Here is a 26,845-nt window from a genome sequence, read left to right as displayed (position 1 = left end):
CCGCGACCTTCCTCGCGCTGTCCAGCCTGAATAGTAGGTGCATAAAGGTGGGATTTTTGCATAAAGTCGCTTCTATTTGACCTCGTTCGCATCAGCTGTAATTATTTCTAAACGTGAGATAATCCCTGACCAACTGTGCTCAGCTACAAAAGAGGCTGGTCACGAGGACGAGGCCTTTTTGTTTAATAACTACGATGAGCTAACTTTTAATTGCGGCAGAACATGTCGCCTTCGGAAGACGACGTGTATCCGCAAAACAGAACCAGCTATTAATATCCTGTCACACGAGCCACCGCAGCAGAGGGCTTCGCCAGAAACATGTTCAAACACGAGTACCAGGTACACGTCTACATTTGTGTGTCGGCGCGGCGCCGCGCCGTGACAGGAGATTAGCTCACAGACAGAATGTGTGTGTGTGTGTGTGTGTGTGTGTGTGTGTGTTTGAAGGGGGGACCCGTGTTTGAAATCTTCAGCGCCCAAGGAAAAGACCCTGTGGCGAAATGGAAGCTTTCCGGAGGACAGTCTGCCATATTTAAAGTATGTTTCATGGGAAAAATGCATCTATGCCAATCAAATGTATGAGGAAACTAGACACATCAATAAGTGAAAGTGATTGTCACTGTGGCACAGCACAAGGTGGCACAATGAAATGTGTCCTCTGCATTTAACCATCACCCTTGGTGAGCAATGGGCAGCCATGACTGGCGCCCGGGGAGCAGCGTGTGGGGACAGTGCTTTTCTTTTTCTTTATGACACAGGTCATGTTTGCCCCTTTAAAACATTTGCATTACATTTACATTTACAGCATTTATCAGACGCCCTTATCCAGCTCAGAGAGCCTTGCAATCAGTAGTTACAGGGACAGTCTCCCCCTGGAGATACTCAGGGTTAAGTGTCTTGCTCAGGGACACAAGGGAAGTAAGTTGGATGTGTTACCCACAAGTTTATCCTACTCAGACCTGCAGTAAATGTTTCATTTTGTGAGTTACTAAAAGCCTATGGTCAGTGGTGGCCTAGCAGGTAAGGATGTGGCCCCATAATCAGAAGGTTGCCAGTTTGAATCCACGAACCGTCAAGGTGCCACTGAGCAAAGTACCGTCCCCACACACTTAAAAGCATAGGACACATTTCGTTGTGTGCACCGTGTGCTGTGCTGCAGTGTATCACAATGGCACAACATTTATTTTGCATTCTGACATTTGCCTTAGAAAAACATAATAAAATGCAGTATCAATAGTCATAGAGGAAAAATGTAAATGCCTATGTATGTATGTTCGTTTCTGTTTATGATGTGGAATTTTGCACCTTTTCCACACAGGAATTTGATAAAGCAATAAAAAGTTTTGTATACATTTTGGAGGGCGACAGTCAAACTCACAAAATGCAAATGCCACGGGATGGCAAGTCAGCTCGTAAGTATAAGAACCACTGCTTTGTTGTGTGGAATAAAGTGATAAGACCATTATGACTTTAATACACCACTCTACAATGTCCTTTTTTTTTATTGCCATCATTCTAGTTGGACTGATTCAGAAGTTCTTGGTCCTCCAGGTGAACCTTCCCATTGGTAAAGATTTCTCTGCAGAGCTATTGTGAGTGTCACTTTTCTCACAAAATGGGATTGTTTTTATCTACCTTCCTGTCTTCCTTTATTCCCTCCCTTTTGGAGTTGCTGAGCTCATTGGTGTGTTCTTTCAATTTAAGAATGTTTCAAGCAGTTGATTTGGCCACACCAATTTTTATCTCTCTGGTTGGTTTATTTTTATTTTTTTCAACTTAATGACGACTTGCGTCACTGATATCGGCAGCTCTTTGGATCTCATATTGAGAGTTTACAGCAGCAGATTCCAAAATGTAAATAACACACTTGAAGTGATCTTTTATCTGCTCCTTGTAAATGGGATAATGAGGGGAAAAGCACACACCTGGCCATGGAACAGCTGAGCAGCAAATTGTCCCACCACTTTTGGTCCCTTAAAAACTGGGAGGCACATATACAAATCTACAATATTTTGAATGAAAGTCTGAATATATTTAACATAATTCTGATTCAATATATTCAATATATTTCATTACATATATTTCATATATGTATTTCATACATATATTTAAAAAAATAGCAGTGGAAATCAAATTTATCAACCCATGGAGGTCTGGATTTGGAGTCACACTCAAAATTAAGGTGGAAAAACAAACTACAGGCTGATCCAACTTTGATTTAATGACCTTAAAACAAATCAAAAAGAGTCTCAGTAATGTGTGTGGCCGCCACCTTCCTGTATGACCTCCTTGGCACGCTCCTGTTGAGGTAGGATTGTTGCCCCTCCAACGACCTCCTCCACGTCTCCGGATGTCCACAATGGACACAATGCAGACAGGCACAGCAAACCTTCTGGCCACAGCTCACGTTGATGTCCCATCCTGAATGAGCTGCATTACCTGAGCCACTTGTGTGGGTTCTAGACTCCGTCTCATGCTCCCACTAGAGTGAAAGCACCAGCAGCATTCAAACGTGAACAAAACATCAGCCAGAAAGCATGAGAACTGAGAAGTGGTCTGTGGTCACCACCTGCAAAACCACGCCTTTACTGGGTTAATTGTCTATATTGTCGCTAATTGTCTATAATTTTCTAGCAATTGTCTTTTCCATTTGAAACTGATTGTCAATCAGTGTTGCTTCATAAGTATGTGTGTGCGTTTGTGTGTGTGTGTGTGTGTGTGTGTGTGTGTATACACTGTAAGATATTTTCATGGAAAATTATGAAAAATTCATGCATTTTTCATTTCTTTTGCCTGAAACACATGAGACTAATCCAACATCAATCCATCTTCTCCACATCTATTAATTCACCACCAAGACGAGCTGATCCTTTTTATCCAGCCTGTATCCAACTTGACAATAGATTTTTTTAAAGAAATGTGGGGGAAAAAAAGTGTCTTTTGCATAACCAAACATGCACACTTTCTATGCTAATGCTTTTATTTTCTTGCTTGCATTCATGTTCAGGTGCTTATTTATTTAAGAGATGTTTCTGAACCTCTCTAGGCTGCCTGGGATTTTTGGGCATGCAGCCATCAATATATGTCTGTTTAAAAGCTTACATATTGTAAGACTTTATTTTTAATCCTTAAAGTATCATATCAATACTTTACTTTTTAATGCTTACAGATTACAAATGACATTAAAAAAAATGTAATGTTGGTTATATGTTGTGAATGTACACTCATGAATGGCGTTTATGACATTTTCACTTCAGGATAACAGATGCGGGTAATCTGAAGAGACGACTGTACTTGTCCACAGTGCATAAGGACCTTTCTGGAACTCCTCTACATGCCAGGATCCCCCTCAGTGGTCTCACTCGCAACACTGTGAGTACTGCAGTGCGTGCCTCAGTCATGGTGAATGTAATGAGTTTCTCTGCCACTTCAGGTGCGTTGCACACATTCCACCCCACCCCACTCCCTCACACACGTGCTGACCTTTAAAAAAGACTGAAAGGTATTTTTGTCCTATTCTCTCTACAAGCTAAAAGATGCTCTTTGGTTCCTGATCTTGCAGTGGAGCAACGTGTGCATTGACCTGGCATCATTCACAAGGGAGATGTTCAAAGGAGCTGTGTTTCAGTCTCTGGATGCAATCAGTATTTCTGCCTGCTGCAAGGTCAGAAGGATCTTCACAATGAAGAGAGAACCTGTCGACTCATCAGACAGAGGTGCATAGATGACGGGGTGTATGATTTATTCGAGACGCATAAATCAGGCAAATCCTTCTTTGCCAGTTCATTCATAAAATTAGCTGCGCCACTCTAATTCTTGTCTTATTTCCACCAAGCTCTCTTAAATTGCCTGCCCATGTGTTTGTAAAATGACAGTGGGAGAGGACAACCTCTCTGTAGAAAAAGTTGGTTATTGGCTTTTGCTACTTAGGATTGTGGTAACCTTGGGTTTGCGTTGATATTTCTGGCAGCTCTAGATGCTATGTAACAAAATAGTTCTTATTCAGTTCTTACGGATGCTTGAAGCTTTAATGTTACACATTTTGCTGAATTTAAAGCAGATTTGCATTATATTTTTGTTTTCTCCAACAGGTCTCCTTATCTATGGAAATGACCCCTTGGATGAAATTCCCAGGAGTTGTCAGCTCCCGACAGACGTGCAGTGCATTACCCAGGTGGTGAAGAAAGTAGCTCTCGCTGACATTAAACATGGCCCTTTGAACATGGATTTGGGTGAGTCAGCTATTTAAAATTATGACAGACTGAGCTCTCTCTCTCTCTCTCTCTCTCTCTCTCTCTCTCTCTCTCTCTCTCTCTCTCTCTTGCATTCTCAGTCTTCTTCCTTCTCTGTTTCTCTCCCTGCCTCTTCCCCTCTCTCTTAAATTTATGGATCCAAGATTGTACCAGGATTGTACAAGATTGAAACAGGATACAGGGATACAGGGCTGGGATTGGCATCATATGCTCCTGACTACCTGTAATGCAGAGTTGTCCTCTCGAGGGGACATATGTAGGACACCCCCTGCATTCTACTATTTTGTCCTGTTGTAAAGGCAGTGATGGTTGGCAGGGATGACAACACAGGGGTGAATGTCACAGAGGCTGACCTCATTTATTGGACAATGCTTCAAAAATAACAAAAATGTAATAATAAACAAATCATAAACAAAATCAAACAACAAAACCAACTAAACAAATACCCCATGGTAGGAGAAACAAACAAACAAACATGTAGGTGAAAAACAAGGAAAGCAATGATTCACCATCTAACCAACACTCAATAACCATAAACTCTAACCACTTCCACCCGAATGTCTCAGACTTGCCTGGTAGTCCTGACCATGATTTCTTATTTACCTTGTCCTGTACACCCTGATTACCTTTTACTATGTTCTGTTTGTTGTGAGTGTCCTTGTGCCATATGGCTGTTCAAGGTCTTTTATACCTGCAAAGGGGACATTTATGACTTTGAATTGATTTGTAAGTGTCACGTCAGCAATCTGATGGGGGAGTCGGGACATTCTGGGAAAAGGGATTTATTTATAAATAGAAACAAAACAAGTCGCGATGGCTGAAAATGGGACATAAAGGGGAAACAAAAACTAGCCCACAGGCGTGTGGCAATTGCCAGAACTCAAAACACTTTAAACAGGACGGTTGCAAAGTCAAGTTCACAACAGGGTTCACCAAAGAGTTCACTAAAATGTCTGCGCTGCAGAGGGGCGGAGTCACAGGCTTTTAACAGCTGTCCGGATTGGGCACAGGTGATGTGTCCAGCTGTCCGGATTGGGCACAGGTGATGTGACAGTAGGGGTGGGGTTTTGGCAGCTTCCTCTTTAAAAAAAAAATTGCATTGATCATCATCCAACATTTTATAAACAGAAGAAAAGTAAGTGGTAAATAATTTTCATTAGGAATTATACATGGTACATATATAAAGTGGATACCGCATTATTCCAAAATGGATTCAATGCATTTTCCACTTAGACTTTTTACACACAACACCCCATAATGACAATGTGAAAAAAGTTCACTTGAGGTTTTGCCAAATTTATTATTTATTAAAACTTAAAAAACTGAGAAAACACATGTACACAAGTATTCACAGCCTTTGCTCAGTACTTTGGTACTTTTGGCAGCAATTACAGCATCAAGTCTTTTTGAATATTAAAACATTAGTTAAATCCAGCTTCTTCCAACTGAGGCAGCTGGCTAAAATAAAGCCTATTCTTTCCCAGCAGCATTTCGAGACATTTACATGAACAGCATTTCTCAGACGCCCTATTCCAGAGCGACTTACAGTCAGTAGTTACAGGGACAGTCCCCCCCACTCAGGGTTAAGTGTCTTGCTCAGGGACACAATGGTAGTACGTGGGGTTTGAACCTGGGTCTTCTGGTTCTTAGGCGAGGGTGTTACTCACTAGGCTATTACCACCAGAGACAGTAATACATGCCTTTGTCACCACCCGGCTGGATTACTGCAATGCACTTTATATAGGGGTCTTCTTCTGTCATGCATCTCCAGAGGGTTCAAAATGCTGCAGCTCGTCTTTTATCTGGCACTCCGATGTTTGAGCACATTATCCCTATTTTAGCTTCATTACTCTGGCTGCCTATTTCTTTTAGATTCGTTTTCAAATTCTAATATTTGCTTTTAAAGCCCTCCACAGTCTTGCCCCATCTTGTTTATCTGAGCTGTTGCAGCCTTACACACTCTCTCGCTCCCTCAGGTCAGCCGATCAGCTGCTCCTGAGAGGAGATCGTGTTTTTTCTGTAGCTGCTCCAAAACTTTGGAACGATCTGCCTCAAGAGATTCGACAGGCCTCTTCTCTGTCAATTTTTAAATACCATTTGAAACCCCTTCTCTTCACCCTGGCTTTTGACACCTTATGAGATGTTTGAATTTTAGTTTTTTTTTTTTACTTTTATTTTAATGTATTTTAGTAGCTTTTAGTAATTGTATACTGTTTTATGTTTTAACTTTCTGGACTTAATTTGTTTTATTTGTCATGCATTTTATTTAGTTTTGTGTGATGCTTCTTCCTTTTTATTCATTGCCCAAATTATTCACTGTGCAGCACTTTGGTCCTGTGTTGGTTGCTTTCAAGTGCTTTATAAATAAATTTTGTATTGAATTGGATTGAATTTGAGGTCATATTTAATATAGAGTTTCAGTTGCTACTAAGGCGTGTCATATGTATGGCCACTTTACCATACCTACCTGATTGGTTTAGATCAGTTTAGGTTTATGACTTCATGCTTGGTTTGTGCTCTGACATAAACTGTCAACCGTGGGAACTTATATAAACAGGTGTGTGCCTTTCCAAATCAGGTCCAATCTACTTTTTTCCACAGATGGACTACAATTAAGCTGCAGAAACATCTCAAGGATGATCAGGAGAAACAGGAGGCACCTGAGCTCAATTTTGAGCTTCGTGGCAAAGGCTGTGAATACTTATGTACATTTGCTTTCTCAGTTTTTTTTTATTTTTAATAAATTTGCCAAAACTTCAAGGAAACTTATGGGGTGCTGTGTGTAGAATTCTGAAAACAATGTACTTGTCATGCTGGAGAGACTAGTTTTTAGATGAACTTGGGATGAGCCAAGTTATGAGCAACACTGAGGGAGAACAGCAAGGGCTGAGAAAACTCATCTCAGGTCCATGATGCTGCCACTGGAGAGGGAGAAAACAGGACTGTTTAAAGTTGAGTTTCTCACACAGTCTAGCAGACAAGCATAGCTTCAGGGCTATGGTGTCCCATGTGGATGTCACTCATTCATTGACTCATGGAGTGGTGTTACTGCTGTTTCCTGAATTGTTTACCTGTGAACGACCCTTTTCATTCCCGGATTACATTCTCAGGATTTCCTGGGTGTGACCGATTCTCTGGACACTGAACTTTGCCTGGTCCTCGACTCTTCTATCTGCCTTCTGATTAATTCTTTGGTTCTGACCCCGGCCTGGCTCTGCCTCCACTCTCCAGTGTGCCTCACCACAGCGTTGCAGTTCTGACTTTCCCAGCCTTGTATTCCTGCTCTGAATTCATGGACTGAATCTTACCATGGCCAATCTGAAGCCACTTTTGCTTCCCACTCTGACCTCCTCAATGGAGAGTTTCTAGCCGGAGAGCCTGGTCCATGTGTAGTGTCTGGTAGAAGAGACAGGGCAAGCAGCCACGTAGGTGCAGACGTCAGATTGGAGCCACCAAATAATGATATCCCTAGTGTCCAGCGACATGGCCCCAGTGCTGAACTCAGGGCATAGGGAACATAGACCCAATCGGGAGAGTCTCTGATGGAGAGGGTTCTGTCGGGTGACCAGTGAGTACCCCGTCTCTGAGGACCAACTGTATAGGGGCAATGATGCAGGCAGGATGGACTTGGGGTCATGAAAGTCTGTAGCAAGACTTTGTAAACATTGTAAATTTGCTCTGTGGCTGGTTCCTGGTTGTGGCTGGTCCGCTGAGAGAGTATGGCCCCCATGCCCACATTGGAGGCATTGAGTTCTATGAATGGAAGTAGGTGGTCAGGGTGGACTAGGATGGTGGCTGACATGAAGTACTGCTTAAGCTGGTCAAACAACTTGTGCCTTCGGTGACCAGTGGACCCTAGATGGCTTACCCCTCAAAAGCGAGGTCAGAGAAGTTAAAAGGGCACGGTAGTTCCTGATGAAACACCACCAGAAATTGGTGAATCCCTGGAAGTGGACAGTGCACCACTGCTGCCTTGACAAAGCCTGGCTGGGCTGTCCGTGCTGTTGGAAAGTGCAAAAGAGTCAAAAAACAAGGCGTTTGTCACCCACGCACAAGGTGAGGAAACAGAGAGGAAGAGCGTGTGTGAAAGGAGATGAGAAATCCAATCGCGGAAATAACGCAAACAGTTCTGTGAATACGAGTTAGCCGGAGCTGCAACAATCACAGATGTTGGAGTTCACATAATAAAGACAAGAGGAAGGAGCAGGCCAGGACAGGGAAGAAGACAGGGTTAAGGTCGGTCTTACTTGGTTGAAGGTGAGCTGTGTCGTAGCTGGTTGCTGGAATGTGGAAGGACACCCGAGGGCGGAGTCGAAGGAGCAAGGAGGTCGACCTGAGGTTTACAACGAAGAAAATATTGTTCATTATTTTTTTCCTTGCTTTTCTTCTTTTCTCCTAAAAGTGAATACATGATTGTGCAGATATGTACAGATGAGAAAAAACTAAAAAGTATACAAGTAAAATAACACACACACGACACTAAACCAACAAAAATATAACGTGAAACATAAGTACTGCTGGACAGGTTAATCCCAACCAGGTCCTGTACCACTACTGAACTGTTTGTCATTCCCACTCCGGCCTCAGCTTTCTGTCCTCTTCAACTCTCCACATGATCCTTCAGGCCTTTACAGGGTACCTGTAGTCCATCCTCCTGGATCAAACCATTTCTCATACAATAACTTATACATTACACAATAGCTTCCAATGTACACAATAACACAGAAAACAATACAAAAATAAACGCACACCCCAAATATTTACAAGACATATACAGCATGTGAAAATAGAAAAAGTCCTTCCCAAAACACCCTTAGTGATGGTATCCCCCACATTCACAATCAGGCAATAATGAGAAACATATGGTTGGGACACCCCCGTCAGTAACAAGCAGCAATGATGTAAACATGCCGGCAGAAGGCCGCCTGTGTACAGCATGAGCGTTACTGCTCACTCCGTGACAGGGTATGATAAGCAATAATACTTATAACCTAGCATCCCTGTGATTCTAAAAAAAACATCTGAATGTTGCACTCATGTACAATGGTTGACAATATGGTTGCACTCATGTACAATGGTTGACCAATAGTCAAGGGGGGGGTATGTCACCTACTATTATAGGAAATTAAAAGTTTTACAATGGCCATGCACTGATGCATCATTTAGTTGTGACTAAATGTTATAAAAGAACTAGCTTATTATTATTTTTTTACTTCTCAGTGTAATTGTCCAGAGCTTGTTGTCCAGTAATTGTCCAGAATTTTTTTAGAATATATTATTGTGCTGTCTGACAGAGAACGCAGGCCTGTCCAGTGCCAGAGCAGCAAGTTCACGCACTGCAAAGACCCAGGACTCCTCCCACATCGCCTTCGGTTCCAGGGTGGCAGGCCCACCCCCACCCACCTGCAAGAAGAGCAGCTCAGCTCCAAATGCGCCAGAAACCATGCAGAGCCTCAACATGAATTCAGGTAGGCTGAAGCTCACATGCCCGCACACAGAGCTCACACACGGCTCATATAAAGCATAGATAAAGAATTGTGCCATTGTGTTGGTGTTTTTGAAACCTAGCAGGGGCAGTTGTGGCCCTCAAAATGCAAATTTAAATACATGCTAAGCACATGACAGATGACCACATGAAATACAGGAAAAAACTAAAAAACCCATGACTACAAATTCTACTTTAAAACAAAAAAATATTCCATCAACAATCAATTTTGGGTGCCAGCAACATCATCCTCTGGTTGGGTGGCAGCTACAACCATCCTCTGCTAGGTTTTGGGGCAGTGGTGGCCTAGTGGTTAAGGAAGCGGCCCCGTAATCAGAAGGTTGCCGGTTCAAATCCCGATCCGCCAAGGTGCCACTGAGGTGCCACTGAGCAAAGCACCGTCCCCACATACTGCTCCCCGGGCGCCTGTCATGGCTGCCCACTGCTCACTAAGGGTGATGGGTTAAATGCAGAGGACAAATTTCACAGTGTGCACCATGTGCTGTGCTGCTGTGTATCACATGTGACAATCACTTCACTTTACTTTCAAACGAATATTCAGTCCTTTACAGGTTATTAGACAGAACTCTTACATTACTGCTATGAATGTACACATTCACCAATGCGGTAATCTTGCAAATTCAATGGCAAAAAATAAATCTGTTCCAAATTTAACTTTACACATCAGTGTAGTGAAACATAGATTAAGGGTGTAACAAATTAAAACATTATGACTGTTCATTCAATACAAAATAGTTCTGAAAAAACATTGTTTCATAATCATAAAGCAGAACATATTATTCATGGTATCTGAAGTGAGAGAGTTAACAGTAATGTAGCTCCAGGCAACCACCTGCACAATGATAGACAGGTTTAATCTGCTACAGGCCATTAAAGGCATGCTGTGGGATCATAGCTAGTGATAGCTTTTAATGCAGTAGAGCCCAGCTTGATTCTTTTTTCCAGATCTGTGTCTCATTTCTGCTCTGCTGAACGTTTGCAGTTATACTTAACTGCAGTACAAGTTAATGACACTGTTGTGTCAAATTTATGCAAGTGTGGCAGTGAAGCATATTCAGCCTTTTTTCAATATAAATACAGGCAGACCTTGGAATTTACAGCCACGGCCACCATCGGAGAGGTCACCATCGGAGAGGTCGCCCTCTGGGACGGTGAGGTCTAGAAGAGCGCAAAGCCACAGTGCAGCCAAAGACAGGCTAGCAATGACAGGTAGTTTTTTGCTGTACCAACAGTGAGTTAAAGAAATAGCCTTTCAATAGTAGTTAACGAACCTCATAGGAAACCTTAATCAACAAATTTGATCTAGGCCCTCCCCCCTGTTTTTGATCTGTTTTCGTGAGGTTCTCCACAAGTACCTATTCACACAATATAATTAGAGTGGAGTAATTATTTTCAGAATTGGAGTGCAAATCACGGCACAGTGTGTTCTTTCACAACTGAACAGCATAAGCCTTATTAACACTTGCATACAAATTGTGCTTTCTCAGAAAGAATTGAAATAGTATTGAAGCTGAATTGACATCTATGAACTCCATCCTAGGATGCAGCTCATAGTTTCTGTTCCTGCTCTGTCTTGTTTGAAAACAGTAGTTTTATTAATATCCTACTGCATCTAATGGTTTTTTTTTCTATCATATCTCCTGAGGCTCTAAAGTGGATCAGGAAACTGCAACTCAACCCAGTAGAGATGATTTGTATAACCAAGAATCTGCTCTCCATCCTGGGCAGGAGTCCCATCAGAGCAGCACCCAGACTGAAGAACGTGTAGCAGGTAGCGTACGTTGCCAATGTCTTATGACATTTTAACAAAGAAGGAGAAACCTAGTACTGCTCTTTGGAATAAATGTGCTAGATGTGATCCTCGTGGGCTTGTCAGAGTGTCATGCTCTGATATGGTGACCTATGAGTGTGTGCTAATTTGGAGGTTTTAAGCAGTGTTAAAAATGCATGAGGAAACAGTCCTACTGTGTAGCAGAGTTTTAAAGTTACAAATTAAAAGTTCACATGTTTTGTTTTTTTGTTTGTTTTTTTTTACATCTTTTTTGTTCCTGTCAACCAAGTGTTAGTCAGATGTGTTCTTTTTATTTTAAATGAAACTGAAACAGCACCAGTGTGGGCTTTTGAGGTGCATGGCTAATGAATGCACATTTGTGGCTGAGTTGTGTATGTGATGAGATTTTCTAACTTCAGTCTCCATCTGGGTGCAATTTCCTGAATGCAAAATTATCGTTAGACAGATAGCAAGGATTTAACATTATGATGCATTCGGGAAGCTGGGTCCTATTCTTTACTGCAGTATAGATGTATATAATGCAAGACCACGGCTAGGCTGGTGTGCTCATATTGTATGTTAAAGAACCTCTTAAACATAAAAACACCAAAGTGATTTGCTGGACCAGGACTGGGTCAATTTCTGACCCCTTGAGCTTTGAAAGGATCCAAACAGATCAAAATGTTAAATGGGTTCCGAAAATGCCTGATCCATATGGATGAGAACGATGAGGCTTGATTACAGCCAGATTGCCATGGTTTCGGGTATTACAATAGTAATAAGGGTGACACTTTTTTTCTGCCTAGGTCTGGTTTTAAGTGCTGTTAATGGATGGCTCTCTGTATTAAACCTTTTTTGTCATTGCCCTTGCCAATGAAACACAGAGCACATTAGGTTCACAGACCATTCTAGAAGGCAATGTAGGCAGTTCCTCCTTCCTTCTGCTGAAAGTAGGAAGTTCATTAGCTGTAATGGGACATTAAGTATACTGTGTAGGTCAGGGGGATGTCTCGGGGGTTCAGATTACTATGCACTGTGGGCAATTAGGAGCGGTGATTACGACGGAACGTTGAACGTGTGCGGAATGTTCAGCCGCGCGAGACCCGTTCGAGTGGCTCCATCCTGCACGCAGCCTGACGATGAAAAATGAAGGCTGTTTCAAATGAGCACTTCATTTTTTTGCAGGTTAACGCACTGGGAGATGAGAGAGGGTCCTTTGCACTGTGTACATTTCCCAAACACAGTAGTCCCATTCTGATGCAGGGTAATGTTGTTGCCATGAGTGATCTGTATTTATCACCTTGGTCCCTAGCGCAGCACTGGTTCCGGGGTGTTTTTGTTGTTTAATGTGAGGGCACGCGGACCCCACAGGCTTGCACATAGCCGCATTTGAATTATGATCGCAGTGCCGCATCGGACCCTTTCCACTAATGATGTTGTTTGTGTGTTAGCAGGAAAGCTGCACGGAAACCCCTTCCTGCCCAGTGCATTTCATCCACCCACCCAAGAGCTGTAGAGCTATAAATTAGTATTGTTTTATTCTGCCTGGCTTTCATTCATGCATATTTTAAACACTCATTAAAACATTATGACGCAATTACCTAACCTACTTAAAACTGGCTCGGGTCTTGCAATACATCCGGAACTTTCTGGAACCTCTGCTCATTGGAATTAATCTCTATTTGCTGTGCTTGTGATTACGCTATTATTTGCATACACATTAAGGATGGATTTGGGGGTCTCTGTTTTTCAAAACAGATTGCATTATGTTGCATTATGTTTGGGCATCAGGTCTCCATCATCGATCCGCCTCGTGGTGCTAATGCAATAAAGTCTTTTCACAGGAGAACATTGCTGACTTGTGCGGTGTTTCATACCCAGATGTGTAAAAATGCAATCAGTGCGGAATACGATTGCCAAAAAAAAGCACTATTCATTCAGCATGTTTCTCAGCAACCATTGGCACCTGATTAAGAAACAAAGGCAACCGGACTTAGGCATTAAGTTTTGGTTTCTTGTCATTAAGGTATATTCCAGTTACATAGTTACGACTGATTAAACTTTTACAGGTTATATACAATTTGTTCATGGATCCCCTAGATTTCTATTATCATGAAAACTTTTCAATCTCCATAAACAAAGTGGTTGCAGGGCAAAATCTGTTGTTTATAAAATTGGTACCTTGTCTGACTAGATTATATGGTTTTGGACTGTATTGAACAAGTGTATAGTTTCACAAAAAAACATTCTTTTAACAGAATGTTTCATGAGCATTTTTTACATACCCGAATAGGTAGGAATGCTGCAGTGACTATGATTGAACTGGTGTGGAGATGAAGGCTTTTCAAAAACATATTTTGTTCAGACACAATCTGTCTCACTGACTCACTATATGAATATGATCAATTGGGACACATGGCTTTGTAGTGCTGACTCACACACACCCTTCCCGGTTTTGGTCCTGCAGATGAGATGACATTTCACTCCACTTCAGAGGACTGTTGCTCCGACGTGGCTGAAACTGCTGCTGATTCTTCTCATGACCCTGTGTGTCTTTTGAGCCCGGTGAGGTTGGTGGCTGTAAATGACGACGGTGCAGAAGAGGTGCAGCTTTCTCTCTTCGAGGACGTGTTCATGTTCTCTTCCAGGCCTCACTCAGCGAGGAGAGGGCAAAATCTTAATGAGCATGCCCAGACTGTGACCTTTGACCTTGATGGCATGGACCAAGGACAGCGCATGGAAGCGTGCCTTGAAGATGACTTCATTGCCAGTGAAAGTGAAGAGGTATTTGAGTTGTAAATGCACAACATATCATTTGTCCAGTGGGATGGGGTGTTTTTCTAGAAATTAAGAAGGTAATTCATTGGTCTTGATTTAGGGTTTGTTGCACTGAAGCACTTTTCAGGTTTAAAATTTGAAATATTCTCCCTGACAATTGGTGGTCACATCATATTAAGCACAATAAACATGTAGATGTATTAACCAAAGAAAATGCTAGTTCGATGTAATATATTCATGTGCTTCATTTAAAAAATTTACTTTGAAATATTTCATTATTCGTCTTGAAACCGTCAAATTGTTTTTTTTTTTTTTTAATAAATGTCATTGTGTGACCTGTTATTTAAATGGCTTTTATATTTTTTTGTATTAAGGCTACTGTCCTGAATGTTTTCGAACAGATAATGGACAATTTTTGTCTTACTGAGAGTTATATTGCCTTTCAGCTCATACAGACCACATGCTGCAGTGGTGCTGCTGGCAACATGTGTAAATTGTAATTGCTGTCGGTGGAAGTGCAAGGGTCTGGACTCAGAACGCTCATATCTCATACACACAGACAACACTACATAACTAGTCTAAAGATTTAATATAATATAGTCTGAAGCTGCTTGTACTAATCTTGCTGGAGAGGTTTTCTGAAAAGTTGCATTTAGGTTGAAATTCAGTTTTTAGCACTAGACCAAGATGACTTCATGGATAATGGACATATTTCACACTTTCCTCCATCTGCTTTTTTACCCAGTTCAGAAAGAGAATATTGCAATGTAAAACTTCTCAGTCTATATGCATACATGCATTCTTGGGGTTGTTTCTGAGTTGCTTTCACTGATTGCTTGGTTAGGATTATACTTCCCTGCAGCTTTATGTTAAGATGGATGGATGGAGGAAACTTCTGAACTCACTCATAATAAGTCAGATTTGTGGGTGTAGTTGGGTCTATTTTTGTCATAATGACACTAAATGTAATTTTCACGATCCATAAATTCTGGCCAAAGCAAAATGTGCGATATTGAATACTAGTAATTAATTTGTAAAGATCGTCTAAATGAAATAATTTCAAAAATGAAACCCTGACCAAATCTAAATTTAAACCAGAATGAATTATTTAGGTTAAAGATGTTAAATCATTAGTGGTCACACTGAGAAAAGAAAAAAATACTGAGGGATAAAATAATGAGGCTCTTTAGATTTCCCTTTTTAGCTTGGTTTGATGTATCCCACTCATTATCTGTTTAAGCTTGGGTTTCCAGTTGCTGCTGCAATGTCGAGGCACCCTACTTCCAGGTCAGTGATTGGAGTTAATTGTGAGGCTCGGGACTTATGGGGTTTCAACATTGCATTAATATTCTCACCGACTGACACCGCCAAAGCTAACAACATGCCTGACCATAGAACATGACCACCTTTCTCACCACAGGGGGTAAAAAAATGTGTACCATTCGAAAAAATTTCTCTGGTGATGAATGTCTTAATGTTGGACTGAGCATATTCCTTGATATACCTTTTAATAGGCCGCCTGAATTCAAACAGTTTCAACCAATGTGCCAGCTTAAAAGAAAGTTTTTTGGAGTTTTAAGATTAATTGGTCATACATCCTTGAGTGGAAACCCATCTAGAGCTGCTGGCAGCTCTTTATGCAGTGTTTTAGCTGTAACCTGCATTCTATCAACAGTGCAGTTAATGATTGCAGTCAGAAGCTTAAAACATCAGAGAACGTAGCCGTACTGTGTACCGCTTTTTAAAAAGTCAGTCTGTCTTGCTCACTTGTGCTCTGTCTGCTTGTCTTCCATCTTCTTCTCTCTCGCGTGAAATAGCCAGCGGTGGCATCATCTCCAGCGCCGCGATAGTATTGTGCCATTCAGGTCGGTTCACTGATTTATGCCTCGGCGATTCATCAGCGTTTGACACGAAGGGGATTGGTTCACTTCCGGTTCTCCGTGCTACAAAAACTCTCGGTTCTGCTTTCCGCGAGACGAATCGAAAGAGAGGAACATAATTGTCTCCTTTGCTGTGTCTCCTTCTCCTCTGGGAAATCAACTTCGTCTGCAGGATACATATGTTCCGCTTCACTTAATTAGGCCAGTGTGATTGATGCTGCTGACAGCTTGATGGCTGTTCCGTAACACTTCCAGTTCTCCTTCCCCTAAATAAAGTTTTTATAACTATATTTCTGTTCTTCACCTTGACTGGACCACATGTGATACAGTAACTTTCTGATATCGTTTCCCCTTTGTCCCCTTCATCTGAAGAGAGTATCTAGTGCAGCTCTTCTGTATTTAGCAGACGCCCTTTTCCAGAGCTAATTACAAATCAGTAGTTACAGGGGCAGTCACCCTGGAGCTTCTCAGGGTTAAGTGTCTTGCTCAGGGACACACAGCTAGTGGGTGGGATTTGAACCAGTGGCTTTGTGGTTGTCTTGTTCATAGGCAGGTGTGTTACGTCCACTGGACAACTTCTAAATAAGGAAAAGAAGAAGATTCTGAACCATTTTACAGAGCAATGGGATAAAAACTGGGAAACGAACCGGAAGGTCTGAAGGGAGGAGGGGGGTCCAGTATGCCCCATCATCAGGTCGCCATCATTAGTGTTGAAGGTTGCTGGCTGTTAAAGACCATTAGCAAAGATCAAAGGCACTCTGGTTTAAAGTGCATATCCTCAGTAGCGGAGAGGTGAGACAGGCGTTCTTTCAAACGTGTCATCACAGTTAATTGCAGGTAATATCTGATGTAACCCCACCCCATGGCAGGCTGTCACATCGGGCATCATTAACGCTCTATTAAGATGTTATCATCTGTGACTGTGTTGGCTTTTTTGTCTCCCTGTGTGGCTTTCACTGATGTTACATCAGGTTCTCTTTTATCCTTCACCAGTTTTCTTTTTTAAGTAATTTGCTGGTGTTTTCCCCACCAAAAAACAAGATGATGTATGGTCGTATTGAAATGAAAAATGAATCATAATGATGGTACTTTAGCCAAAACTGTCATTGAGTTTAGGAAGCAGTTTAACACAAGGCAATTATCATGGATACAAACAAGTGAAATTGTGCAGAAGAAGTTCTTTGTCAGTCTAACAAATGAGGCTGCACTTTACAGCCACTTTTTGTTTATGTGCAGATAGCCTATTATTCTATTAGTGTAATCGTAATGCTTGAGCTTGTTAAGCAATATTTATCAGTTTAGTGGGAGGACTGCAACCAAGAAAAATGTTTTTTGTGTGAACTTGCCTTGCAATGAAAATCACACAAGACAATTTTAAAAAAATTGGTACGCTGCTGTGGTTTAGATAAAGATTTTGCAAGTGCAGTTATATAAATGCTGTGTTCCGTGATCTGCTGGGGATGCAGCATCAGTAACAGAGATGCCAACGCAATCAATATACTCATTTGCAAGCCCAGAGATGCATCTGGTCAAAATTTGGAGAAGCTTGAGTCAGTGATGGTCAGTGATGGTCAGTGGACAAACAACTTCAGTCAAAGAGCTTGTTCAGCTAATTCAACAATAATCATTTTAACTTGTACAGTCTATTTATTACTAATTTTGTTCTTAATCACTCTACATATATTCTGAGTCAATGTCTGTCTTTGCACATCCACAATTACGTTTTAAATGTAATTTTTTTAATTAATTAAGTTTATTGATTTTGCTGCTGTAACATTATAATTGGAGCAATCAGGTCTATCTAAATGCAACAATATGAAACAATTCTCTTCTCTCCCAGGATGAGGCCTTCTCTTCATTCCTCTTTCAGAGGACTGCTGTGCACACCACATCTGACAGCCCTCTCCCAGCAGGCCCGACTCATTCAAAATTTAATTCCCCTTGCAACTCTTGCACTGCGACACCATCAGTGAGCCCCAGAACGGAGGAGCCAGCTGAGTCTCCGCGGGCTCTCTCGACAACCAGGAGGCCTGACCATGTGGTCCCGACCCGCTGCCTGTCCCCAACTGTTCCTTGGCTGACTCACCATCCAGAAAGGTCTGTCAGTAATCTGGATGCCAACATGAGGGTGTCACTGAGCAAGAGTTCCCTGAGAGAAATCCTTCGTGAAGAATTACATTTGCCAAAGGTGGGCTTCATTTTTTTTTTTTATGTAATCATTTTATTCAAACCTTGATGATAGAACATTTACAGCATTTGGCAGATACACTTATCCAGAGTGACTTACAGTACAGGCTAAAAGTTTGGACACACCTTCTCATTCAATGTGTTTTCTTTATTTTCATGACCATTTACGTTGGTAGATTCTCACTGAAGGCATCAAAACTATGAATGAACACATGTGGAGTTATGTACTTAACAAAAAGTGGAGACCTGGCCTCCACAGTCACCGGACCTGAACCCAGTTGAGATGGTTTGGGGTGAGCTGGACCACAGCGTAAAGGCAAAGGGGCCAACAAGTGCTAAACACCTCTGGGAACTCCTTCAAGACTGTTGGAAAACCATTTCAGGTGACGACCTCTTGAAGCTCATCGAGAGAATGACAAGAGTGTGCAAAGCAGCATTCAGAGCAAAGAAACTCGAATATAAAACATGTTTTCAGTTATTTCACCTTTTTTTTTTTCTTCAGTGAGAATCTACCAATGTAAATAGTCATGAAAATAATGAAAACACATTGAATGAGAAGGTGTGTCCAAACTTTTGGCCTGTACTCTACATAAATAAGTTAAGATCTCTATCATTGTAATTGCTCACCTGTTTTACTAGGACCTGATTGGAAAATATTCAGCATTTTTTAAATAAATATGAATAAGAGCCCGGTTTAAGTATTTACTAGTGACTCTGTTCGAACATCTATAGTAGAAGTTCATGCCTCTACAACAGGCCAAGACAGAGAAGGGTCTAGATGAACAACAATATAAAATAATTGTTTTATTAGTGAATACTAAAATCAAAGAAAAATATATCTATTTTTTTAATTAACAATACAATTGCTTTACATTGCCTCAGATTTTATGGGGAATTCTATACCATTGATTACACATCATTGTTTATGGACCCAGCACAACCACTCTCTTGTAGTTGCATCCTGCACGTTGCATCATTGTTTTCATCTGGATTTCACATTTTGATTGTCAGCACAGAAATGTTTTGCCGAGCTGAATTCCAAACACCCACCTAGAGAACATCAATATTAAGCAAGCAAGGAAGATGACAGGAAGATTTACAACTGGCTGCAGAGAAATTTTTTGTGGAAGAGCTCAACAAAGTCCGAATTTTTTGTTATTACAAACTGGACTGGAGTGTGGCGAACCCATGCTGAAAAAGACGCCCTCAAAGCAAATTTCTTCTGAGAAAAGTAATAAAGAAGATTTATGGCATTACCAAAGACACTGTTTATTAAAAGCTGTTGGGCTAGCTCCTTGCAACCTTTCCAAAGGCGCTCAACACTGAATGAGTGTGGGAAATGTGAGGTGGCATTGAGGAGAAGGATTCTGCATAATCCATTGTGTCCTGTTTTTTCATTGCTTCCTCCTGCACCATTCTTGTCTCAACAACGCTTATAGAATGCAGGGTGCAAAATAACACATACCAGCGGAAGGAGGCACGTGAAATGACAAGGTGAAGAATAGAGAATGTATTCCTTTTGTCATGGCGGTCCTTTTGACGGGGAGACGCTGCTGGCCCTGTAGTGACCTCCTGAGGAACACTGGATCTGTAATTAACACACAAAAATGAGAGCTCTGGAGGAGGAGAGGTCTTAGGTGCCAAACTGCTAATTTGAAAGTGCATATGCTTGGCTACAGTTAATGAGGTGTCAACAGTTGCAAAAAAAAAATTCAGTCCCTTTTTTTTAAATCAGCAAGGATTTTATTTTTTTCCCCAGTCGTTCTTTTATGGGAAGACAAATGGCCATATCAGATCTCAGTAAGTTAATTGTGCCAAATGACAATGTTAATAAGCACTCTACATTTCTGCCATTCACATTTACATTTATTGGAGTAATGCAGGCACTGTTTTCATTGTGTCCCTATGTATCACATATAAACCCAAAAATACTGATCTCCTCACTGCCCCCACAGGCCGGTTCGAATCCCGGTTGCCGGTTCGAATCCCGATCTGCCAAGGTGTCACTGAGGTGCCACTGAGCAAAGCACCGTCCCCACACACTGCTCCCAGGCGCCTGTCATGGCTGCCCTTTGCTCACTCAGGGTGATGGGTTAAATGCAGAGGACAAATTTCACTGTGTGCACCGTGTGCTTGCTGCTGTGTATCACAAATGACAATCACTTCACTTTATCAATGAGCCGCTCACAGGCTATGAACAGAAGGTACGGTTTAGCTTCAGCCACTACCTGGTATTTGCAGCTCGTCACTGTGGGCTCTAATTACCTGACATGTAAATTCTGCCTTGCAAATTACTGCCTTTGCCTGCATCAAATATTTAGATGTGTGCCAGAAGGTAAGGTCATTTAAATCTCACCTAGATCGCAGTTAAATCTGTGCCTTCAGCGTGGTCGGTGTTATCTGGCCCAGAGGACACTCACAAATGAGCTGCATACAAAACAGCAATAGGACGTGTATATTAGCATTTTAGCATTAGCATCCCTGTGCCCTTGTGACTGAGACGATGACATGTTTTTTTTTTTCCTGAAGGTGGGCGTTGGAGATCAGCCAGCGGGCTCCTGCAGCCATGAAGAGGAGGAGGAGGAGGAGGAGTTGCGTATGCTGGCCAGCCTGTGTCGAGAGCGTAGACAGGAGGAAGAAGAGGATGAAGAGCGTGACATGGCTGGACGTGGCTTTGGTGCCTCCCAGCTCCAGCACAGCACTGTGAGCCTCAGTACCAGCAGCGACGACACCATCACCTGGACCCAGTGCTGCCCCTTGGTGAGGCCTGCACCCACGTACCTGCCCTGGAAATAACATGTGCCCTGTTGAATGTCAGCTCACAGGGACATAGATTCTTAGTTCTAAGAGACGGTGAATTCTGATAGGGGCTGTCCGTAGGGGCTAAAGAAGGTCGTAGACCCGATGTACATTCTCGACAAGGTTACTGTTATCTACAGCACCCAGCAGAAAAGCGATTCATTATGATTGATCGATGCATGCTAAATAATGAGTTCTTTGTGCAAGGGCAGCTTGTGCAACAACCAGAGTTTTTTTCTTGTTTTATAGATTTCTTATCGACCCATTAATATATAATGCATTAAGACTGAATAAGTATCTATGGAGTCAGATTTCATAAAGTCAACGTGATGCTTGATTCTTATGAGATCCATCTTCCTTTTGCCTTCTCTAAGGTAGTAATTTACAGACTAATTCTCACAAGTAAATCATGATTATTAAATATAGATATGTAAATCTAATTTTAGTTATTTTGTGCACACAGTTTCCTCGCAACACAGTCTTAACAAAACGTGTAATTGTATTGAAAATCCCCAAGCCACAGACATCACAGTGTGCAAATGAGACACAGCTCCATACAACCCTGGACACTTTGAGCTGTGATAATTGCAGGCGAAGGCAACATTTTTTTCTCTCTTTTTTTTTTATTCAAAAACGAGACGTGCCTGTAGGAATGCTACAACAGTGCCACCATCAGGAATGTGATGGATGTGTGAACATATTTTCTGTATCCGTGATAGATCAGTTGTGCCTTATGGTTTCCTTGTTGCGTAGAACCCGTCGCTAGTCTTACTCTGGCCAAGGATGTAGATTTGAGTATTTAATATCTATTGAAATGAAATGTGTGTGTTTTTTAACCGTGTGCCGAACATTTTCTCCTTTTGTCACCAGCCCGACAGTCAGGGTCAGCACTACCAGAAAGAAATGAACCCCCTGTCACACTCTGATCCAAGGTAAGAACCTGTGTTGCACTTATTTAACCAGTACCTACTGTAACTCTCTCCTGGCTGGAGCCTCTGCAGTCACCATAAAACCACTCCAGATGATCCAAAATATGGCAGCCCGTCTCATTTTCAATCAGCCAAAATACACCCATGTTACACCTCTTCTTACCTCCCTCCACTGGCTCCCGGTAGCTGCTCGCATTGAGTTCAAATCCTTGATGCTTGCCTACAGGGCTGTAAATGGAACTGCGCCCTCCTACATCAACACAATACTACCTAGCTACACTCCTGCACGCTCTCTCAGATCGGCAAACGAAAGGAGACTAAAAATTCCATTCTTCACGGGGTCTCCGATTCCAATCATGTCTGTTCTCCGTTGTTGTCCCTGGCTGGTGGAACAACCTGCCCTCCTCCACACGACTAGCCGAGACTATCACCACTTTTAAGAAGAAGGTGAAAACCCTCTTATTCCAAAAATATTACAGACAAATCTAACACTTACACAAGCACATGCGTACACATTGAACAAACAAATACAAAATGTATAAATACATTATAATTTTTCTTAGTCTAGCACCCAACAATCTCCGAGCATGCTCTTCAATGACAAGTCTAAGCCTTATCAGGGCTCTTAGTTTGTAAACTCGATATTCTATAGAAATCGAACGAGAATTGCTGGTGTCTTCCTATTGTAAGTCGCTTTGGATAAAAGCGTCTGCTAAATAAAGTAAAGTAAAGTAAAGTAAAGTACCTATCTGGTGGCACCATGGTGAAACGGTTGGTTCTGACTGAGGATTGCCAGGATAGCTCTCGCTTTCCTGTGAGCCTGACCTGGATAAATGGGTTTAGAAATTATGACTATCACAGTCACTCATTTCTTTTATGAGGTTTGGACATTCAAGCATTTTAAGAATTTCTAGCCCTTAATTTCTCAGTCAGTGAATGTCTACTTCAGCATCTCTGTGCAGATCCTTATGCACTTGCATAACTGTTCTGAACCAAACACCACTTCTAACTTTAGTTTGATGAATTTGCCACTGACTGTCACTGGTAATTAACATCCTGTGGCTAGGGAGATACATGCAAAGAGGTCGCAGTGTGTCACCTGGCTGTCATGCCTGCCACACGGCTCACTAGGAGGTAGTCAACAACGTCCCTCCCTGAATGCTAGGGATTCTATCTGTCACCATCACAGCATGACTTGAGCTTTGTGTGTAGGGCTGTGTTGCCGTTTCCTGAGTGATATAAATAGAAATCAGAGGGGAGCAGTGGGAGGTAATGCACTATGAGCATGATGGGAAAAATAATTGGGACTAATACCATGCCTTAGGTGTAAAGAAAACATAGTGAGAAGGAATTACCAAAAATGTTATCATCATTTTTAATCAAATTATGCTTTAAAATGAGACGTAGCACGCTACAACTCCTGTTAATCTTAATTAAAAAGAATAACATACAGTGTGTACTTCTATAAACTTGTTTTTGAGACAGGAACCCTTGTGACGATCATGGAAGGGCCAAGGGAAGAAAGGTAGCCCAGAGTAAATGAAAGAATCTGAGGGATTTAGAAAAGAACAGTGGCATGCAGCAGGAAGCAGGGGTATTGTTCTGCTTGGAAAGGCAAAAAACAGGCCAACAGCCCAACATTTTTGTGAGAGACGGTCATGCTTTACCATTGAATGGCTGTTTCCCAGCACCAGTGTGAAAAGCACAGTGAAACTGTGGAATTCAATAACATGTAAGGGTGTATTTTAGCAGCACTAAGACTGGATCAAATAAATTGTAGTATCTCATTTTCGCTGCATCTGCTTATGGGGAGTGTTTGCTAGTTATGCATCAAGTATGTCCTCAAGATTGTGGAAACAAAACAAGACAGGAGTGCCTGCTGGTAATCTGTATATTGGAGAGGAACTAACCATGTAACCAGTCCTCTATTGTTGATTTTCCTTTTTCCTACTTCACAATGCATTTTAGACTGTGCTGGTTAGTATATGTACCATCTGAAGCTCACACCTTGACCTTCCTTTATTGTACATAGGGAATGGATGGATGTTCTCAGCCCCCCTATTTTCCCTCCCAGACAGAAGAGGTCAAAGGTCAAGCAAGACACATTCAAAAGAAAAGGTACTTGTTCATATGACTTATCACATTACAAAAGACTTGAATTTTCTACTTTACTACATATCAATTGCAATAAACTTGGCTCTGATTTGCTTTTTTCCCCCAACTTTTACAAAAGAAGAAACTGTAGAACACATTCATTTATGGCTTTTACCATTTGAAAATCTCACAAGTGTACTGATAGTTGGAAAGGGTTCTTGTCATATGGCTTCAGTACTTGTACCTATACCCTTTAGCAAAAGTAATAATCACCACAAAACAACAGCATGAAATATTTTGTTGGACGTATCTACAGTACCTTCAGCAATTACAAATATTAGCAATACACTCAGTCTGGTGTAGTGTAACATATTATTTGTCATAGGCTCAGGAATTGCTTTTAGCTGTGTTTAAATGTTGTGCATGATGTATAAATGGGCCTCAATATATATATATACAGCCATTTTATTAAATTCCACCGTTCTTTGTCTTCCCAGTCAGTTTATTTGTGCTTTACAGGGACTGATCAAGACAGAGAGGAGTTTCTTAATCTGCTGTATGATTCATGCCTCAAGTGCTACTTTGATCCTCTGACAGGAAAATACTACGAACTTGCCTGAAACATTTAATGTTAATATAAACATTAGGAGCAATAGGAACAATTGAATAAAATTGTTGTTGATTTCATGTTTGTAACCAAAACGTTGGACTGACTGTTAAATCTGGAAATAATAAAACTGGAAGTCTCTGCTTAGTTTGTCTTCCAGACGTTTTTACTTGGCTTGATTTTTTTAATGGGAGGGATGATTATGATGATTAAAAATAATTTAAAAGTGTCAAACCTGAGCAACAAGGGCAGAATAGTGATGTTACTTGGGTCAGATCATCCCTAAACCAGCGGGTTTTGTAGCGTGCTCTGTTTATGCATTGATGAAGACCAACCAAAAAATTAGAGCCACCCATGATTGATGGATATGGGAGGAGTGAAGGCTAGGAGTGGGTCCTAGAACCTGTGACTTACCAGCAAATCACACAAAAAAACAAATGGCCCACACTACAGCCAATCAGAAAATAGCAGTATTGTATCTGGCCGATGAAAAGGCATCCTGGAATCCTTCGCATTATTCTGCTACTTGTAACCAAATATACCAAAAATTTAGTTGACCCCTATACAGCTTGTTTTTAAACACATGTTCAGAACATATCAGTCATATTTCATTATCACAGCATGACTGATATTTTCTCACATGCAAATCAAGTTCTTATTTCTTTCACATTCTTTGCAATTGGTTTTATTTAAATCAAATAATGTCTGAGACAAAACTATTCCATTTCTTTTGAGTATATCTACACTGGAATTTATTGAGATGCAATGCAAGGAGGGTGCCACCGAAGATCTTGCCTAGGGCTCCAAATTTGTTAGTTATAATAAAATGTTAATATATAACTTGCACAAGTGTCTGTCTTTTCCTGCAAATGTCCAGTCTACTGCTGACTGCAATAGGTTAGTGACAGTGGTTGATCTCCAAAACTTTTACAGGGTCTGTTGGGTTTATGGTTCTAGTGCTATTTAAAGAAAAAGAGCAATTATTGCAAGTAGTGGTTTGTCCTTTCACACAGTGAAATGTGTAGATGAAACCTATATTATGAAACCTTGCGATTTCCATTATTGTGTGCGCATGCAAGAGAGTGTCCCTAATTTGGGCGGAGAACCTCCACCTCTCACAGATGTCATTTCTCTCAGAATTTTAGAATTTGGAACATCCCTGCTTCACGAAGCGACATGAAAACTGCACGTTTAAACGCCCAATCTGGCAACCTGTTGCCCTGTGCCCGCCGCGGGCCGTGAACTGTCCGCCGACGTTGACGTCATCGCGCAGGTGGCGCGGACCAGGAAGTGAGCGACCATGGCGTCGAGTTCCGAAAAGGAGCCGTTCCGGCTCGCTGTCGTTTCGGCGTTGCTGCTTTTTGACGCCGCCTGCGCCGTCCCCGCGTCCGGCCGCGGCAGCGAGGGCGTGGGACGCGAGACGGAGAGTCCCGCTGTCGCCGCGGCCCCAGAGGTCTGTGTCCGGAGAATAAGCTCTTAAACTTCGGCCGCCGTGACCACAGCAGCAAACTAACATGGTTGAATCTGGTGAAGCAGGTCCGGCTCCATCCCGGCCTGGTTGCCTCGGTGGTGATGGTGTCTTTGGGCGCCCTGGTAGCGGCGATATACATAATCCGAAAGTTCTGCTTTCCCGAAAAGTAAGAGCATTTTTTAGGAAAAAAAAAGCCACATTCCCGACGCTCGTAATGTCACTGCTTATTTGTGCAACTTTAAACTCCGCGGGTGTTTCTAGCAACACCACCTACAGATACTCGGTGCTCCGGCAGATGGAGGAGCGGAACACTCGGGCGTCAGGAGACCCTTTATCGGCGGCGGAGGAATCTGACGAGGTGACTGTCACTGTCACGGAGGTGACGCCACTCTGTGTCGCGCATTCACCGTTTCATCTCCTCCTCCACTTCTCTCTTCTTCCACAGGAACTTCTGGAGTAGTTCGGGGCTGCCCCTCCGACGTGTTGGCTGCTGCATGTTCTACTTTGTTTTATTGTCTTTGTCTTGTTTTATTTTAATTGGGGAGAGTGCGCCCCCTGCTGGTCGCTGGT

The 26,845-nt window shown here is 41.9% G+C and overlaps 1 protein-coding gene across 1 annotated transcript; it reads left to right on the top strand.

Moving 5' to 3' along the window:
* Positions 1 to 24,847, top strand: cfap20dc (CFAP20 domain containing). Its single transcript, XM_028998395.1, has 15 exons — positions 1 to 339; positions 448 to 537; positions 1,319 to 1,412; positions 1,520 to 1,592; positions 3,258 to 3,372; positions 3,563 to 3,716; positions 4,092 to 4,232; positions 9,548 to 9,721; positions 10,840 to 10,968; positions 11,405 to 11,530; positions 13,998 to 14,314; positions 18,029 to 18,376; positions 20,905 to 21,135; positions 22,045 to 22,106; positions 24,136 to 24,847. Exons 1-15 carry the CDS (start codon positions 319 to 321, stop codon positions 24,377 to 24,379), a joined length of 2,319 nt encoding a protein of 772 aa, XP_028854228.1. The 5' UTR covers positions 1 to 318; the 3' UTR covers positions 24,380 to 24,847.
* The last annotated feature ends 1,998 nt before the right edge of the window (positions 24,848 to 26,845 follow it).

The sequence above is a fragment of the Denticeps clupeoides genome, chromosome 12 (assembly GCF_900700375.1).
Source record: "Denticeps clupeoides chromosome 12, fDenClu1.1, whole genome shotgun sequence".
NCBI lineage: Eukaryota > Metazoa > Chordata > Actinopteri > Clupeiformes > Denticipitidae > Denticeps > Denticeps clupeoides.
This window is presented reverse-complemented; position numbering and strand designations above follow the sequence as displayed.

Excerpts from the sequence above, each read along its gene's own strand:
- cfap20dc (XM_028998395.1), top strand. The coding sequence starts at position 319 with ATGTTCAAACACGAGTACCAG. Across the intron at positions 1,593-3,257 it reads GATTTCTCTGCAGAGCTATT|GATAACAGATGCGGGTAATC; the intron begins GTGAGTGTCACT and ends TTTTCACTTCAG. Across the intron at positions 14,315-18,028 it reads TTGCCAGTGAAAGTGAAGAG|GATGAGGCCTTCTCTTCATT; the intron begins GTATTTGAGTTG and ends CTTCTCTCCCAG.